The following is a 16,536-nucleotide window of genomic DNA, read 5'->3' as shown; positions in this document are numbered from 1 at the left end:
TCTAAACCAGAGTCACGTCCAGATTGTCCTCCCAAAAATGAAACAGTCTCCTGCGTGAGTGTACTAGAGCAGGGCCCACCCCCAGAAAACAGCCCTGAGCCTGAACCAATCACTCAAGCTGGTCTTACAGAAGCTCAAAGTCAGCCATCAACCTCTAAAAACTTACAGGAGGAGTCTGAGAAAATTGTCAGAGACTTCAGTAACTGTCTGTTAGATAAGCTCCTGGAGAAATGTAGTTTCGACACAAAAACTCTGAATATAGAAAACTACGAAGTGATCACCAGGCGTCTTACAGATCTGCTTCTAGATAAGGTCAGAATCCCAGGATATCTGAGTGCTCTTAAAAATAACAAACGGCGGATGCTAAAGAAAATGAGTAAGGCCCTTATAAAGGAGCTTGACTCTGCAGATCAGTTTGTACATTCGGCTCTTACACCAGATGATTACACTTTTGATGAACTTTTTCTGGATCTCCTGGACATGACTATTGAGGTTGTACTCAATCCCCCACTGAAGTCTAAAATTACAAGGTTCTTTCGAGCAGTGGGAAAAGCTTTAACGAAGCTGTTTAGGAGCTGCTTTAAGGGCAGCAGCGATGACTAAAAGACCAGCCTGACCCCCCCCACCCCCCACCCCCCCACACACACACACACACACTACAATGCTTCATTAAAGATCTCGAAGCAAGCGTTTAATAATTTATTCAAAAACAATGTAATTGGCCAACAGAAGTATATTTCATCTTGCCTCCCTATATTGTCTCTCCATCACCCCCAACCGGTCGCAGCAGATGGCTGCCCCTTATTGAGCCTGGTTCTGCTGGAGATTTCTCCTTATAAAAGGGAGTTTTTTCTCCCCACTGTCGCCTAGTGCTTGCTCAAAGGGCATCTTTTGATTGTTGGATATTTTCCTGCTAATACTGTAGGGTTTTCACCTTACATTATAAAGCACCTTGAGGAGACTCTTGTTTTGCTGCGATGCTATATAATCTTAGATTTAACTGAATTTTAAAATCATCCATTATAGCATCAAAGTAAAACAAAATCAAATAAAAAAAAACCTGACATAAAAAAATAGATTTGCCATCAAATAAAAATCCTAATCTCAAACATATTCTGATTTTTCTTGTGTTTTATTGTGTTGTCAAGTATGAGGATTTTTAGTAGATCAGACACACTCTACTGTATTAGAGAAAAGAGAAGCTGGTAGAACTGGGTTAATTTACTGTCATTGTCTTTGGCAAACGTATTTCAAAGTTAATTACAAAACTCTCACTGCCTATATTCTACTAAATAAAGTTTATCTTATCTTATTCTGTTTTCATTGCGCCATTCTCTCTACAGTTTTTGAATTTACATACTATAACGTACACGGCAGTTTGTTTCTGTGCTTCTGCATCCTTTTCTTAGGTTTTCCTTTAAGGTATTTGTAATTAATTAAAAAAATATATATTATTTTTTGGCTTTAGTGGATTCCCGCTCAGGTAACTCAGCCATTTTGCACTACCCAGTAAACAAAATGGCTGAACAGTATCTTAAATGTTTGAACATGAGCTAGTCATACCATATCACGTAATATTCATGTGCACTGTAAAAAGCTCACCTTATAGGCGTGTAAAACATGAGGCGAATGAGGTGATTGTTTAAATTACAGCAGTAGATGCCTGCAGCTGAAACGGTTTTCTCATCTGAACGTGAACCTATGCATTGTACTATAGGAAAACGGTGGTGGATCAGTGTGCAAAAAGCCCCCAAAAGAAACACACAGCTTCTTTAGCTCAAACACTGTCTGATCTCTCTCTTAGATACTGTGCTGTTCCATCTAGTAATTGGTTACTGAGAAATGTTCGGTTATTAATTTATTAAGAGAGTGCAGCTGTTCAGATCAGATGGTGAAGCAGGAAAATGCAGAACATGTTACTATAGCTGAATGCTGTGTAAAATACTAGTAATAAATCTAACTCTCATTTATGGATTTTACTACTGTGGGGCTAAATAAAAAATTACACACATAATGAAATCTGCTACAATTACAAAGCTTAAGTTTAAAACAATTATTATTTATTAAGCATTTTTTTGCTCTTTTTTAAAATTCTTTTTGCTAATAATGGCCTCAATTTTATTATGAAGTTCAAAGACCTATTAAACTTTGAAACCATGTAATAAATAAATGTACGAGACCCTCTTTATGGCTAGTTTCCCCAAATATCTAATAATCCTTTCTAAAAGATGGCAACCACATACAGGTAAGTGTTTAACTGCCTAAACGGTGCATATATATGCAGTATTTAATAGTGAGAATATCTGTCTCATTTGTAACTGGCTCTGTGACTGGCCCTCAGATGCCAGACGGACAGATAATCCAGTACGAACATGATAGAACCATTGTTCAGGAGCAACAGGTGAGACAGGTTTAAGATCTAAAACATGCTGAAAGGACCTCTGTGTAGGATGGAGTGGGAGCTGTTTGGAGAAATCCAATAAAGTATTCACAATATTGTTCTCAGTGTGTAATCATCTGTACATCCAAATTTAGAAGCTTTTGTATTTTTGAATAGGGCTTTGGAGTTGACGTCACGCCGCAATGCATTGTGGGAGCGCAGCTCCATTTTCGGGGTCTACGAATCAAAACAAACACACTTTGTTGGAACGACGACGACAAGAAACATGCTTAAAAGCAGCTCAAAAGAAAAGACGGTATAGAGACCGATTGCGTCCAGAGGCGAAGCAGCTGTACTTGAAAAAAAATAGAGTGCATCGCAAATCTGGACCCATTTGAAATACGGCAGTGGAGTAAAGACCCAGACGACTTACCGCCACTGTCCTACCCCGATATCTTCACGTATCTTGTTTGTGGAGTAAGCGCTTACACAGCGAACCAGTTTCGTAATTACAAGTCACTGGAGGCGCACATCCAATTTACAAATGGCTGGGTGCAAGATTTGGCTATTTTCAAGCCACCAAACTCTGAGTACGTCGTCAAAGTAAGTCAGCTGGAGTGCATCGAGTGAAATAGCCATTTTTCACCCCCCACCATAATTAATGTTACACATTTATCATTTAACTGCTAAAATATCGTTATCATATTATATGCCCATAATTGTAAAGTACATGCAAGTTAACACATTGATAATCGGGTAAATTATTAACGCCAATTTGTGTCCTTCCTGTCTCATTTCATTTATTGTCTTTACATCAACCAATCAAGTCACTCCATTCTATGTTTGATCGCAATTTCTATAACTTCCGAGACCACCAACGATGATATTATTCAGCTATAAAGTGTGATGTGAACATATTTAGAACTTACCGGAATGAAAATGTCTGGAGCACCAACAGATATTTGGAGATGGAAGAGAACTGCACGTCAGCTCGTCTCACAGCTGCTATCCAGGCTAGACGCCTTCGTTTGGTAACATCAATACACGAGCTGCCTCATGTTGCTTCCAGGTTGGGAAAGAATGAAAAGATAAACCATTTTCAACCTTATTCTCTTGCCGGTCGTGTGATCGAACATTGCAGCCGACCACACAGCAAATACGAACCATGGCTGTTGTGTGTGACTTCGCTCCCTTTTCACTTGCGCTAGACCCCCAAAATGGCGGATCGGGCCAAAATCCTTTCCACGCCCACCCCCCGTGACATCACGCTCCAAAGCCCTATTGAAGTGATGGGAACCAGTATCTAACTGGTTACATTGAGCAACTTCACAACTAGTGCAACTGAATCATACACAATCATATACATGGAATTGTCTATAAAGTTAAGTCAAACTTTATAGACAATTTTCTATAAAGTTTAAAGACAATTTTCACGCCTCAGAAGCGTTGCAATTTTGAGACTGCTGCATCCCTCTGCAAGATATCTCACTATTTTTGACTTTTCTGAGCCTGTCAAGTCCTTCTTTTGACCCATTTTGCCAAAGGAAAGGACGTTGCCTAATAATTATGCACAACTGATATAGGGTGTTGATGTCATTAGACCACACCCCTTCTCATTACAGAGATGCACATCACCTAATATGCTTAATTAGTAGTAGGCTTTCGAGCCCATACAGCTTGGAGTAAGACAACATGCATGAAGAGGATGATGTGGACAAAATACTCATTTGCCTAATAATTCTGCACTCCTTGTATGTTGTATAACAATGCTAACTTATCACATTGGACATATTGAAAACACCTCCTGTAGCTTAATGCTGGCCCCATCCTTGAACTGCATGAAAATCATATGTTTACACATTGATTTAAATTTCTGGATATTTGGACATTGTTCGTCCTTAGCCGCTAATCCACTCCACAATTTAACCCCGCACACAGGCACACAAACTTTTCCTAGTAGTTCTCATCACATGCATCTCTCTAGTTGAAAAGCATTATCTGTGCTGTATTGTAATTAAACAAGTCATGAAGTTTTAGTCATTTTGACTGTAAAAATTAGAAATTTGTATGATGAAGGAAAGCGGGGAGGATCATCAAGGACTCCAGTCACCCCAGCCATAAACTGTTCAGACTACTTCCATCAGGAAGGAGGTTCTGCAGCATCCGGTCCCGTACCAGCAGACTGAGAGACAGCTTTTTCCACCAGGCCATCAGACTGCTGAACACGTCATAGACACCTCACCTTCACTACTGGAACTTCAACACTATGCACTCCATACTGTATATAAATGCCACTTGTTTTGCACAATATCCAACTACCAACCTCTGTATATTTCATATATTAATTTTATTTTTACGCTATTTAATTTGTAAAATATGTATACACACACACACACACACACACATATACACACACGTAGACATACATATTTAGTATACACATTCAGTAATATGCATACACTCTTATATTGTACATATATTTATTCATATAATTCTCAGATTTAGCCATTCTTATATTTGCTTGTTCTTATGTTATTGTACTTTGCACACCTCTGTTGCTTGTGAAGCTCGCACACAAGAATTTCACTCACAAAAAAAAAAAAAAAAAGATGGCGCCGGTGAGGTCGGCTGCCGTCACGACTGCTCCGACCACTTTTTCTTTGTCTTTGTTTTTTAAGTTAGTTTTCAGCGTTTCTAAATCGGCAAAATCATCACCATTGGGTACATTAGGTATGACAGTGACACTCTTGTTTCTATTGGTATACAATGTACTCACAATTCGAAGTTTTTAACTCCGGATCCGAGCTGGCCGAGTGAGATCTCGAGGGAGAACAAAGGGAAGCCGCGGCGGCCTAGAGGGAAGCGAGCCGGCGTCAGGAACAGGCTGAGAGCTCGTGCACACCGCACACCTCTGCCTAGCATCCTGCTCGCCAACGTCCAGTCACTGGAGAACAAGCTTGACGACCTCAGGGCCAGGATAAAGTTCCAGAGAGACATTCGGGACTGCAATCTCCTCTGCTTCACCGAGACATGGCTGAACCCAGCGGTGCCGGACCACGCCATCCAGCCGGCCGACTTCTTCTCGGTTCACCGCATGGACAGGACACGGGACTCGGGGAAGTCAAGGGGAGGCGGCGTGTGTTTAATGGTGAACAACAACTGGTGCAACAGTGCGAACGTTGTTCCTCTCACACGCTCCTGCACACCAAATCTGGAACTACTGTCCATCATGTGTCGTCCTTTTTATCTACCTCAGGAATTTACATCGGCCATTGTAAGTGCCGTTTATATTCCACCACAAGCGGACACGGTCACCGCCTTATGCGAGCTGCATGAGGCACTCACACAGCACCAGACACAACACCGGGACGCTGCGCTTATTGTGACGGGGGACTTTAATAGCGCCAACCTCAAACGCGCAGCGCCGAACTTTTATCAACACATCACCTGCCCCACCAGGGGTGAAAGGACACTGGACCACTGCTACACTACGGTCAAGGACGGCTACAAGGCACAATCCCGCCCTCCGTTTGGCAAATCTGATCACGCCGCCATCTTCCTCATGCCAAAATACAAACAAAGGCTGAAACAGGAAGTTCCGGTTCAGAGGAAGGTCGCACGCTGGACGGATCAATCGGTGGCCGCGTTACAGGACGCACTCGATGACGCAGACTGGGGCATGTTCAGAAACAGCTCCGACGATGACGTCAACGTGTTTACGGAAGCGGTTGTGGGATTCATCGGGAAACTAGCGGATGATACCGTGGAGACAAAGACTATCACAACGTTTCCCAACCAGAAGCCGTGGGTGGATAAAACCATCCGCGACGCTCTGAGATCCCGCACCGCTGCCTACAACACGGGACTCACAACGGGGGACATGGACCCGTACAAAGCCGCGTCATATAACGTGCGGAGGGCGGTGAAAGAGGCGAAGCAGCGCTACGGGAGGAAACTAGAGTCACAACTCCAACAGAGTGACTCTAGGAGCCTGTGGCGGGGACTAAGGACAATAACGGACTATAAAGCACCAACAACCGGTATGACGAACGCGGCCGTGACTCTGGCAGACGAGCTGAACACTTTCTATGCTCGCTTCGAGGCTGCAGCTAAGGTTTCCAACAATGCTAGTGTTAGCGGCGGTAACGGCTGCAGACAGGAAGATACTGCCAGCACCGGAAACGTGCTCGTCATCTCCGAGCATGAAGTAAGGAGAGCCTTCAAAAGAGTGAACACCAGGAAAGCAGCAGGACCAGACGGCATCCCAGGTCGTATCCTAAGAGACTGCGCATACCAGCTAGCTCCTGTGTTCACTGAGATATTCAACATCTCTCTATCTCAGTCGGTGATCCCCACATGCTTCAAAGAGTCCATCATTGTTCCTGTCCCGAAGAAACCCCACCCTGCTTCTCTCAATGACTATCGCCCTGTAGCCCTCACCTCAGTAGTGATGAAGTGCTTTGAACGCCTGGTCAGAGACTTCATCATTTCTTCACTACCAGACACACTGGACCCACTACAGTTCGCTTACCGTCCAAATCGTTCCACAGACGATGCCATCTCTCATCTCCTCCACACATCACTCACTCACTTGGACACTAGAAGGGGGAATTATGTTAAAATGCTCTTCATAGACTACAGCTCTGCATTTAACACCATAATTCCCTCCACACTCACCACCAAGCTGGAGCATCTGGGACTCAGCTCATCTATGTGTCAGTGGATCTCCAACTTCCTAACTGGCAGACCACAGGCAGTAAGGATGGGCGGACATGTCTCAGCCTCCACCACTCTCAGCACTGGAGCCCCCCAGGGGTGTGTTCTGAGCCCCCTGCTGTACTCTTTGTACACATATGACTGTGTGGCCACTACCAGCTCCACCACCATCATCAAGTTTGCTGACGACACCGTCGTGGTGGGCCTGATCTCTGATAACAACGAGACGGCCTACCTGAAGGAGATTAGGAATCTGGAGAACTGGTGCCAGAGGAACAACCTCCTTCTAAACGTCAGTAAGACAAAGGAGCTGATAGTGGACTTCAGCACTAAGCAGGAGAGGAACTACCAGACCCCCGTCATCAACGAGTGCCCAGTGGAGAGAGTGGACAGCTTCAAATACCTCGGAGTTCACATCACGCAGGACCTGTCATGGTCCTGTCACATCAACACCGTGGTGAAAAAGGCCCGACAGCGTCTCTACCACCTCAGACGCTTGAGAGACTTCCAACTGCCCTCCAAGGTGCTCAGGAACTTTTACTCGTGCACCATAGAGAGCATCCTGGCGGGAAACATCTTAACCTGGTTCGGGAACAGCACCATGCAGGACAGACGAGCTCTACAGAGGGTTGTGCGGTCAGCTGAGCGCACCATCCGCTCCGAGCTCCCTGACCTGCACTCAATCTACAGCAGGCGGTGCTGGACCAAGGCCAGGAAGATCGTGAAGGACCTCAGCCATCCCAACAACAGACTGTTCTCTCTGCTGAGGTCAGGAAAGCGATTCCGCTCCCTGAAGACCAACACAGAGAGACTGAGGAGGAGCTTCTTCCCGCAGGCGATACGGTCTCTCAATCACACCACCACACAGTACTGACCCACACATATGGTTCTTACACACACACTGGACATTCTGGACATTGTTTTTGCACAACACTGGTCACTATATTCTTCATTTCCGGTTAATACTTGTACAGCTGCTGTTATTGTGTATATATTTATTTATATTTAGATTTCTTCATACATTCTTATATAGTTCTATATTGTGTATTGTGTATTTTGTTGTACAGTTATTTTATTTTCAACTTTAATTTAGATATTTTATCTTATTCTTTCCCAGTTAAATTTACCCTTCATTCTAATTTGTGTTGTACAGTTATTTCATTTTTAACCTTAATTTATATTTTATTCCTTCCTAGTTAAATTTACCCTTTTTAATTTTTCATATTTATTTCCTATCTTATTCATAGCCTTTTCCTTTTTCGTTTTCTTTAGGTCACGAGCAGTTGTCCAAGCATTTCACTACATATCGTACTGTGTATGACTGTGTACGTGACAAATAAAATTTGAATTTGATTTGAATGTACTGTACCAGTGTACCTGCACATGTGATGTGACAATAAAAGTGATTTGATTTGAAGATACTCATGTTTGTGTATTATGCAAATTGTCCTTTTCTGTAATTTCTGAAAAGAGAATTTAGTGTATTTTTTTAATTATTTCCCTATACCTCTATACAATAAGTTAAACGTGAACAAAAGGGCTCTTTCAGCAGCTCCCATTCAATTAGTTTCACACTCACACCATTACTGAATTAAGAAGCCAAAATGAAAGCAGTCTGTATGCAGAGAAGCAGCTTGTTTAGCTTGAAGCATTTTCCTCCTTACAACTGCAGGAGGAATTTCTATAGAAAGAAATGTTGGGAAAAATATTTTTTTCCTGCTATTTAATTGTTTAAAGGATAGTTAATTACTTTGTTGTAATATAAATGGGCATTGGAGAAGTCTTCATCAATAGGAAAAGCAGTAAAACTGAAATACATTTAAGAGGTTAAAATATATAAATGTCTTCCCATTTTCCAAGCTATACAGTGGGGAATCTTTGGCGGCCCTTACGTTTGACACCTCTGCTCTACTACATGTAATGTGAAGACTTAATTACAAATTATAAGCAATTAAATTGGCTCTTTTTTTTGGAGGGACAGCGAAAGTCTGATCTACTGGCTCTAGGAACCAGGAAGATTTAGTGACATTTTTTATTTTATTTTTAACTGTCGAACATTAGTTGGCTTAAACCTTTGAGTATGTCACGTGCCCAGAAAAATCTGAACTTACAGAACACAGTTAAGTATTGTGCAGCCGCCTATTTATATCTCTTCCTACCTTGGACCAAGAATAGGTTAGGGGGACAATGTGTCGACGGCTCCAAACATGAGATGGGACCTCACAAACCTTCCTTTAAATAGCCCTGTCCCACACAACAGGGACGCTATTACAGGCATTCAATGACACAGTAACCTGCATTACCAGCCTCTAATGCAATGCGGTGGCGCTCCACAGATCTTCCCCCTGATCTTAGCTGGCTGTTGAGGGATAAAGCTGAGCGCTATTCGGTCATGTGATTCCTGTTTTTTCCCTCCTCCTCCTAAGTTGAAAGGCAGGAGCAGAGCGGTGGGGGCCCAGCTTGCCTTCCTACTTGCAGTGGATGCATCGCTTTCTTCTCCCCCTCTTGTCCTTCCAACATTACTGTTTCTCGCTCGGTGGTGATATTTTCAATCCAACATTTCCTTCGCCATGGCGGGGGCTATTATTGAGAATATGAGCACCAAAAAGTTGGTGATAGTGGGAGTTATTCTGCTTTTGTTCCAGGCGTTTGCCTTCATGGTCGGCGGTTTAATTGGTAAGTTGTTTTTTTTTCCCGTTTTCCTTGCCTCAATTTTATCTGTACTTTTATTACGTGCTTTTTCAAGCTAACGTCTGTGTTTGTACGCGCGTGCTCGCGGGTATTTAAAGGTTAACGTGTATAAAAGGCTAAAACGGAAAACTTTTAAGTTGAGTTCGTCGCTATTTACCTTGATAGGAGCGGTAATAAACGCTCCCGGTGAAACAAAAGACGAAGGGCGCTAACTTTTAGCCGTATTTTTTACCTTTCGAGACGAAATGGCACCTCCGCTCTAAATCACTGCTTTTGTTTCAAGGTGTTCGCTGCCTGCGTGCCCACAACCAGTTGGCTTCGTTTCTGTGCTTAAAAATAACGCAGAACATCACACTTTTAATGGGCTGTTTCAACACAGAAAAGCTCTGGGATACCTTTTTTTTGTCTTTTCCTTCCCTCGACTACTTTGATCCCAACTCGAATGTTCTCCTCTCCCTCTTCTCCCCCCTCCTCCCCGTATATAATATCCGCTGTGTGGGGGCCCCCAGGCAGCATCTCTACCTTCCTTTCATTCCTTCCTTCGCCCTGCGTTTGTCTCCCCCTTTTTTCCTCCCCAAATCCCCACGGCCTCGCAGGCAGAGCATTAATGTTTCTCCCGTCTTCCACGAGTTTCATTTGCATCGAGGCAGACATGCACAGACCTGCACAGAAACACACATACACGCGCAGCTGTCAACGTTGCATTTTTTTGCCTTCAGGTCTGTATTGGAGTTGCTGTCAAGTTTCTTCAAATCCACCCACTCAAATACGCTCGCACAAGCCCCACCAGCAGTGCAACAGCACGGTCGATAGAAGTTGGGTCCATGTGAAAGATGCCTGTGTTGCTTTTAGAGTCTGGAAACCACCCACCAGCCAGTCCCCCTCTCCCTCTCTCTACATGGCTGATAAATTAGCCTGTTTGGTTCATTCCTGGCTGAGATGGTTTTAATGAAGCCAGATTCCTTTGTGTTTGCTCGGTGGCCGGGGGCGGCGAGGGTAATTGAGTAGAAAGGGGGTTTTCTCCCCTTGTTTCCCGACAAACCCGGGAACACGGCATGGGGTCAGCGGGCTGAGGGGATGGCCATTATTCTGGACACACTGGGATAGAGACTGGAGGAGCTGGTGTGCCTCTGGACTCACGGGGTCACTTGATAATTGAACTCCGAGGGGATCCAGATAACTGGGTTTAATTCACTCCAGTGGGTCGTCCTTGTTGCTCTGTGTGCATTTTAATGTTTAATTTCAAACAGCCTTTAGCACAGATAAAGATCCTCGTGGTGGAGTTTTATGACTGTGCGAGAGCCTATAGGTGTGTAAACCGTGGCATCCGCCCTTTAGCTTTTGATTTGGAGTGAGCAGATATGTTTAGATGTTCAGATAAGTAACAGGATCTTTCTGGACAGGTGCACACGGTTTTCTTCCCTCTGTGGCTACTGCACCTTTGGACACGATAAAAGGTTGAAAAATACATCGGTCTAACAGCGTTACCACTTATGAGTTGGTGCTTTCTAACAGTAGAGATGGAGAAGAGAGCTTTGCATCGTCTTTGAAACACCACTAATCTCTTTTACAACCTGGATGTGAAAACTCAAACCTCTGAATGCTCATCCTCACGAGTCAGTACTTCCTACAAGTACCCTAGACGGTGATTACAGCTTATGTCACCATACTAGGAATTTTACTAAGAGCTTAATAACTTCCCAGTAGTTCTTTCAGATTTGCTCAGCATTTTGCATATTTATCTTAGAGTGTGAGATTTTGTTTGCGTACCTTTTGATTGAAGCCATTTCAAAGTTTTATCTGCATGATTTGAGTCCACATCCTGCTTGTTATAAGCCAGTATTCAAATCAAAACATTTTTGAGGCATAAATGTGTTTTTATGTCCTTTGTCCTAGTTTTGACTTTCATAACTCCCAGGTACCCATTTGTTCTTTTATTCAGTCTGTCGGTGGGAAGTGTATAAAGAATAAAAAATTAAAAAAAATTAAATCTGCTTACTTCACTGCTTGTTTCAGTTCAAGTTTAGTGTCTGACTTATGGCTCTGATTTTAAGTTTGCATCACTGCAGTGTAGTGCAGACCTCCTGGCTTAGGTTTTCAGAGTTTTTATTGTATGAATGAAATTATTTGAAAAGTTGAGGCCATATTGTATTAATGAAGAACAACATCCACTTTCAGAACTACTTTCTGTTCTGATGGCATCTTAATATGGTTTGTGAAAGGCATACTGATAATCTTACTGGGTCAGACCGCATAACATTTACTTATCACAGTAAACAACAGCACAAGGGTGTTTATACTTGTTTTATGTCCGCTTTTCTGATGCATCTCTGTGAGTTGCTCAGAAAAAAGACAGTTTTAGAGAATTCCCCAAAGACAAAGGTCATGTATGTTGAGTTTTTACTAATTCACGTTACTTTTAATACCCTTTTTCATATCAACCTAAGTCAGTACACATGAGACCAAATTGTTTAAAAAAACAAAACAAAACACACACAACAACAACAAGGTTGGGGGAGCATGAACAAAACTGGAGCATTTCTGTCCAGAAACTAATATCACTAGATTAAGTGTGTATGTGACCCTATTGTGAGACTGCTGGTCTTAATGGGACTGCTTCTAACAAATCGTTAACAGGAAGTTGTGTAGTTTGATGCATTCAGTTGATTCTAGTATGTGAAATGCGTGCTCCGTGACCAAGCATCAAGATGCATCTATTAGCGTCACCATATAAAGGGAGAGAGTTAACACTTGTAAACATTTAACGCAAGAGTGGTAACTTCTGTAACTACTTGACTTCACAGATAGGCTGATTAGATTCCAACAGCAAACGACTTTCAGTACTCTTCTGTTGGTTTATACGCTGCAGGTGAATGATTTCCTACAAAGTGGTCATTTACAGCTGTTTGATGCATTTTTTTTAAATCAATTTACTAAAGAGTGTATAGAATGATTTATTAAAATGCTGCCAAATTATAATCATCAGAAAAGTTTGACCTCACATGTCACTACTGCTGTGGCAAGTACTGTGTATTTACATTGGCTCTTTGTGCTACTTCTGTGTGTATGTCTGCGCTATGAGGAGTATAAATACAAAAGTGACCTTTGTCTGAGCCGGTAATGTATAAGGGCTTGCAGGTAAATGCTAAACCACTATAAATCTAACAGATTCACTTATTTGCTGATTGTCCCGCATCATTTCCTGAATTAATGTTGGGGTTTTTGGGGGCTTTTTGTTTTGTGTGTCTACACCTTCACTCAGACCTTTCAGGTGTCGTTCACATCAGGCCTCTAGGTTCTACAACAGGGTGCCAGAGTTTCTTTGCTGTCATGATAATGGCCGTTTTTGTTCTCTTACAATAGTTCCTGTGAGTAGAGACTGCAAACAGCAGTCTTGTCGAGCTCATGAATCTCAATGCGTAAACACTGTAATTGGTGCCTGAGAGCTTTCGGGAATTTTCCCTCCCTCTCACTTCACAGACAGAGCCTTGCTTGTAGGCATTTCCTAAACAGTGTAAAAAAAGTAATTACCAAAGTGTTTGTACTGATTTGGCTGAAAGTCAAACTGGCAACTGTTCCTAAGATCTTAACATTGTCCTTGAACAGTTTAATCTGCAGCACTGAAGACTGATGTATTATATTTGGGCTAAAATAATTTCATGCGATTTGTTAGTTTGAGGGCAAATCTGGCATGGTAGGACCATTTAAAAACAAAAGCAAAAACAAAACTCCTGCAGTATTTCAGTTTGACACTTAGTCTAACCTCTACCACTTTGTCTTTCCAGCTCCCAGCCCCACCACAGCAGTCCACTACTTGGCCACAAAATGCGTGGATAAACCGAACAAACCGCAGCAAACAAAATGGTTCATGCCTTGGGGCCGAAAGGAGTGTGATAAGATCCGGTCGTTTGATGAAGCCATGGCCAAGAGGATCGAGGCTAACAACATTGTGTTTGCTGTCCACATTCCTCTTCCCAACAAGGAGATGAGCCCGTGGTTCCAGTTCATGCTGGTCATTCTGCAGTTTGACATCGCTTTCAAGATGTACAACCAGATAGGTGAGAACTAAAGGTGTCTTATGGGTTTTAAAGGAAAATAAGGGATGGGGCAACATAGCCCATGTTTTGTCTCAAGGACATGGCTTTTTTTTTTTTTTTTGCATGCCACAAACTTTGTCAATATTTTGTCTCTGTGGTATTTCTTGCTTTCACAATCTGAAGAGAAACTATTTACAGAGGCTCTGGACAAAGCTAACCTCTGAAATATTCACAACTATTGTAATCTCAAGTCACCAGCGTTGTAAAAGTCAGCTACAGCTAATCTTTTTCAGTACAATTCTTCTTGTTTTCCTCCCTCTTTCACCTTCCCTGAACACTCAGAATTCCTCAGAACGTCTACCTTAAATGTATGGCACAGAAAGGCAGCAAACAGGCAGCAAACAAAGATGAATGTCTTGCTGTTTCGTCTCAAAAGCCTCGCAGATCTCAGGGTCTTTGTCAGTCACTGTTGAGGCAGGTATTGGTGTTGGTTGCTTTAGGCCAATTACATTTCCTTGTTTTCCATACATCTTGGATATTTCATTATCCCAATTCAAACTCTCTTTTTTTAAACATAAGCTTAGATTGATAGGGATATTGCCCATGTGTAAGCTGTTTGAGATGTAATTGTAATGGGTTAGGGAGGAAAAAAAGTTGAAATTTGTCATTGGTTTTGTTTATGCAGCTGATCCAGGCTGCCTTTTGATGTCTTCAGTCTCCCACTGGAAACATTTTTTGCATCTTCTCCTAATTTAAAACAACATTGTTGTGAAGTGTACTAGTTCACAGCTCGATCTGCAGCATTCTAATAATGCGTCGAAGTACTTCAGAGGAGGGGGAGAAGGGAAATAACTAGCACCTCAGAGAAGACAGGGTTTGGTGTCATGGCAGGGTGCTTAGAATCCTCAAAGAAGGGATTAGAGAGGATGATGAGAAAGTCTAATGAGAGTCTGGATCACCAGCAGAGTCTGGGGAAGTCGATTTGAATCTCAATGAAAAATTTTCTTCAAATGGATTGCAATGCATAGCAAAGTATTTGAATGTCAGGTTGAGTACGATGGGAACGTTTGATGTAAAGAGGCTTATCTAGACTGACACATGCTTGTCAGCCTTAATACAATCCATTGTAGGCCAGCACACTCAAAGGTGATGAGAAGTATTTGTAGCAACAAAGAGGGCAAAATACCTCAGAATCTTTGCCTTTCTGGTCTGGCTTGTCTAAACAGTCATGGTACAGTGGCGTCCTACTCATTAGCATCCCTTACTTGCTCACATTCTTGGCCTCGGTTGTGTCAGGGGGCTGTGGGTTGTTTACTGCCTGGCTGTCTGACAGATGAGTCAGTGATTCAGCCTGGACCACAGACAAGCCTTTTTGCCAGATGTCATCGACTCATTTTGATCTTTCTAAGCTATGCGAGGTGCTGTGAGAACAAATGGATGCAGAAGAAGCAGAGTGCCACATTTAGTAGAAATCGGGTAGTGCTGGAAAAAGCAGGAATCTCACCTTGAAATGTAAAATAGTTGACAATTTTAAACCCTATAATTTACATCCCTTTTCTAGTGTACAACATTATTGCCTGTTCCGTTTTTATCCTGAGGAGGTAAGCTTGAAACTGAAAAAAAATAAGAGGCGGGTAACGAACAGACTGCCTAAATTGGCATAAGCATTGCGTAATGTGAGGCATTTTTGTGTCTCACATTACAGAAAGCTCTTTAATCTTATAAAAGAGGAACAATCAGGTAGTCAAATCACCGTTTTATGTTGTCTGACGCAACTTCTAATATTAGGCCATGTCTACATTTTTATTCAATAAACCTTACTGCATAAAACAATTCATTGATTCTGATTTCATAAAATGCCAGTGAGCTCCCAATTGAAACGCTGGAGCCACTTTGTGAATCTGCCGGTAACAAAATACCATGAGGGTTAAATCCCGAGTAGAGCAAGCTCACAAAGGTGGGTGGATTCTGTTCTGCTGGTGTATGACGAAGTAACACAAGGCCATCTCTTCCTTGACTACCTTATCTGTGTAACAATGTTCATCCCAGAGAAGAGCGTCACCCTTATTAACCACTCCACCCACCTGCCCCACTCCACCCAGCACCAAGCACCCCCTTTCTGGCCCAGGTCCAGCAATAACACAGCTGTTGAGGAGGCTTAGTTTCCGTGGCAATGGCTGCTGGAGTGGACTGGAATGTTTGCATGAAGCGAGCTGACATTTGAGGGCGGCCGGCTCAACCAATGGCAGAGGGGAGGGCATTACAGAGACAGTCGGCTGCCAGTTTTCATCTGGCTCCCTCTTCTTCTCTCTCCCCTTTTTTTTCTTTTCCTTTTTTCCCCCCTGTCTTACAGCAGAGGCCACCGGGTTTCTTTCTCTTCATTCCAGCTTGTTTCATAACGGCACAAGAGGCTCTCTGGAGGGCTGGAGGAGAAAACACTTGGCTTTGTAATGTGATCTAAAGATGGAGCTTTAATAGCTTGGCTTTGGATCTTTTTGTTGGATTCACTGGGCTGGGTTTTTTAAGGTCTTGTTGAAGTTTGGGTGTATTGGGAAGTAACCTTGCTATGGTTACTTTGGAAGGAACCATATCGAACACGTGGATATTGAGAAATAATCTTATTAATACGAGTGTTTCAGAACTTTTCCAGATTTGCAGGACCACTGTTTAACACGCCAGTGATCTGCACTTTACATGAATGTATGCCAGTTT

At 42.6% G+C, this 16,536-nt stretch overlaps 1 protein-coding gene across 2 annotated transcripts in view; it reads left to right on the top strand.

Annotated features, from left to right (window-relative positions):
• Positions 1-9,523: 9,523 nt before the first annotated feature.
• Positions 9,524-16,536, top strand: part of wls (Wnt ligand secretion mediator) — a 30,319-nt gene continuing 23,306 nt past the window's right edge. Inside the window, exons 1-2 of one of the 2 annotated variants that reach the window (XM_085388231.1) lie at positions 9,524-9,772; positions 13,573-13,845. In XM_085388231.1, the coding sequence (XP_085244357.1) occupies positions 9,667-9,772; positions 13,573-13,845 (379 nt within the window). In that variant the 5' untranslated portion in view covers positions 9,524-9,666. The remainder of the gene's footprint in view (positions 9,773-13,572; positions 13,846-16,536) is intronic. The other variant, XM_085388232.1, reaches the window with a different exon arrangement.

This window comes from Rhamphochromis longiceps, linkage group LG18 (assembly GCF_057381845.1).
Source record: "Rhamphochromis longiceps isolate RC_006_pf linkage group LG18, R_longiceps_female_GT1.1, whole genome shotgun sequence".
NCBI classification, from domain to species: domain Eukaryota; kingdom Metazoa; phylum Chordata; class Actinopteri; order Cichliformes; family Cichlidae; genus Rhamphochromis; species Rhamphochromis longiceps.
This window is presented reverse-complemented; position numbering and strand designations above follow the sequence as displayed.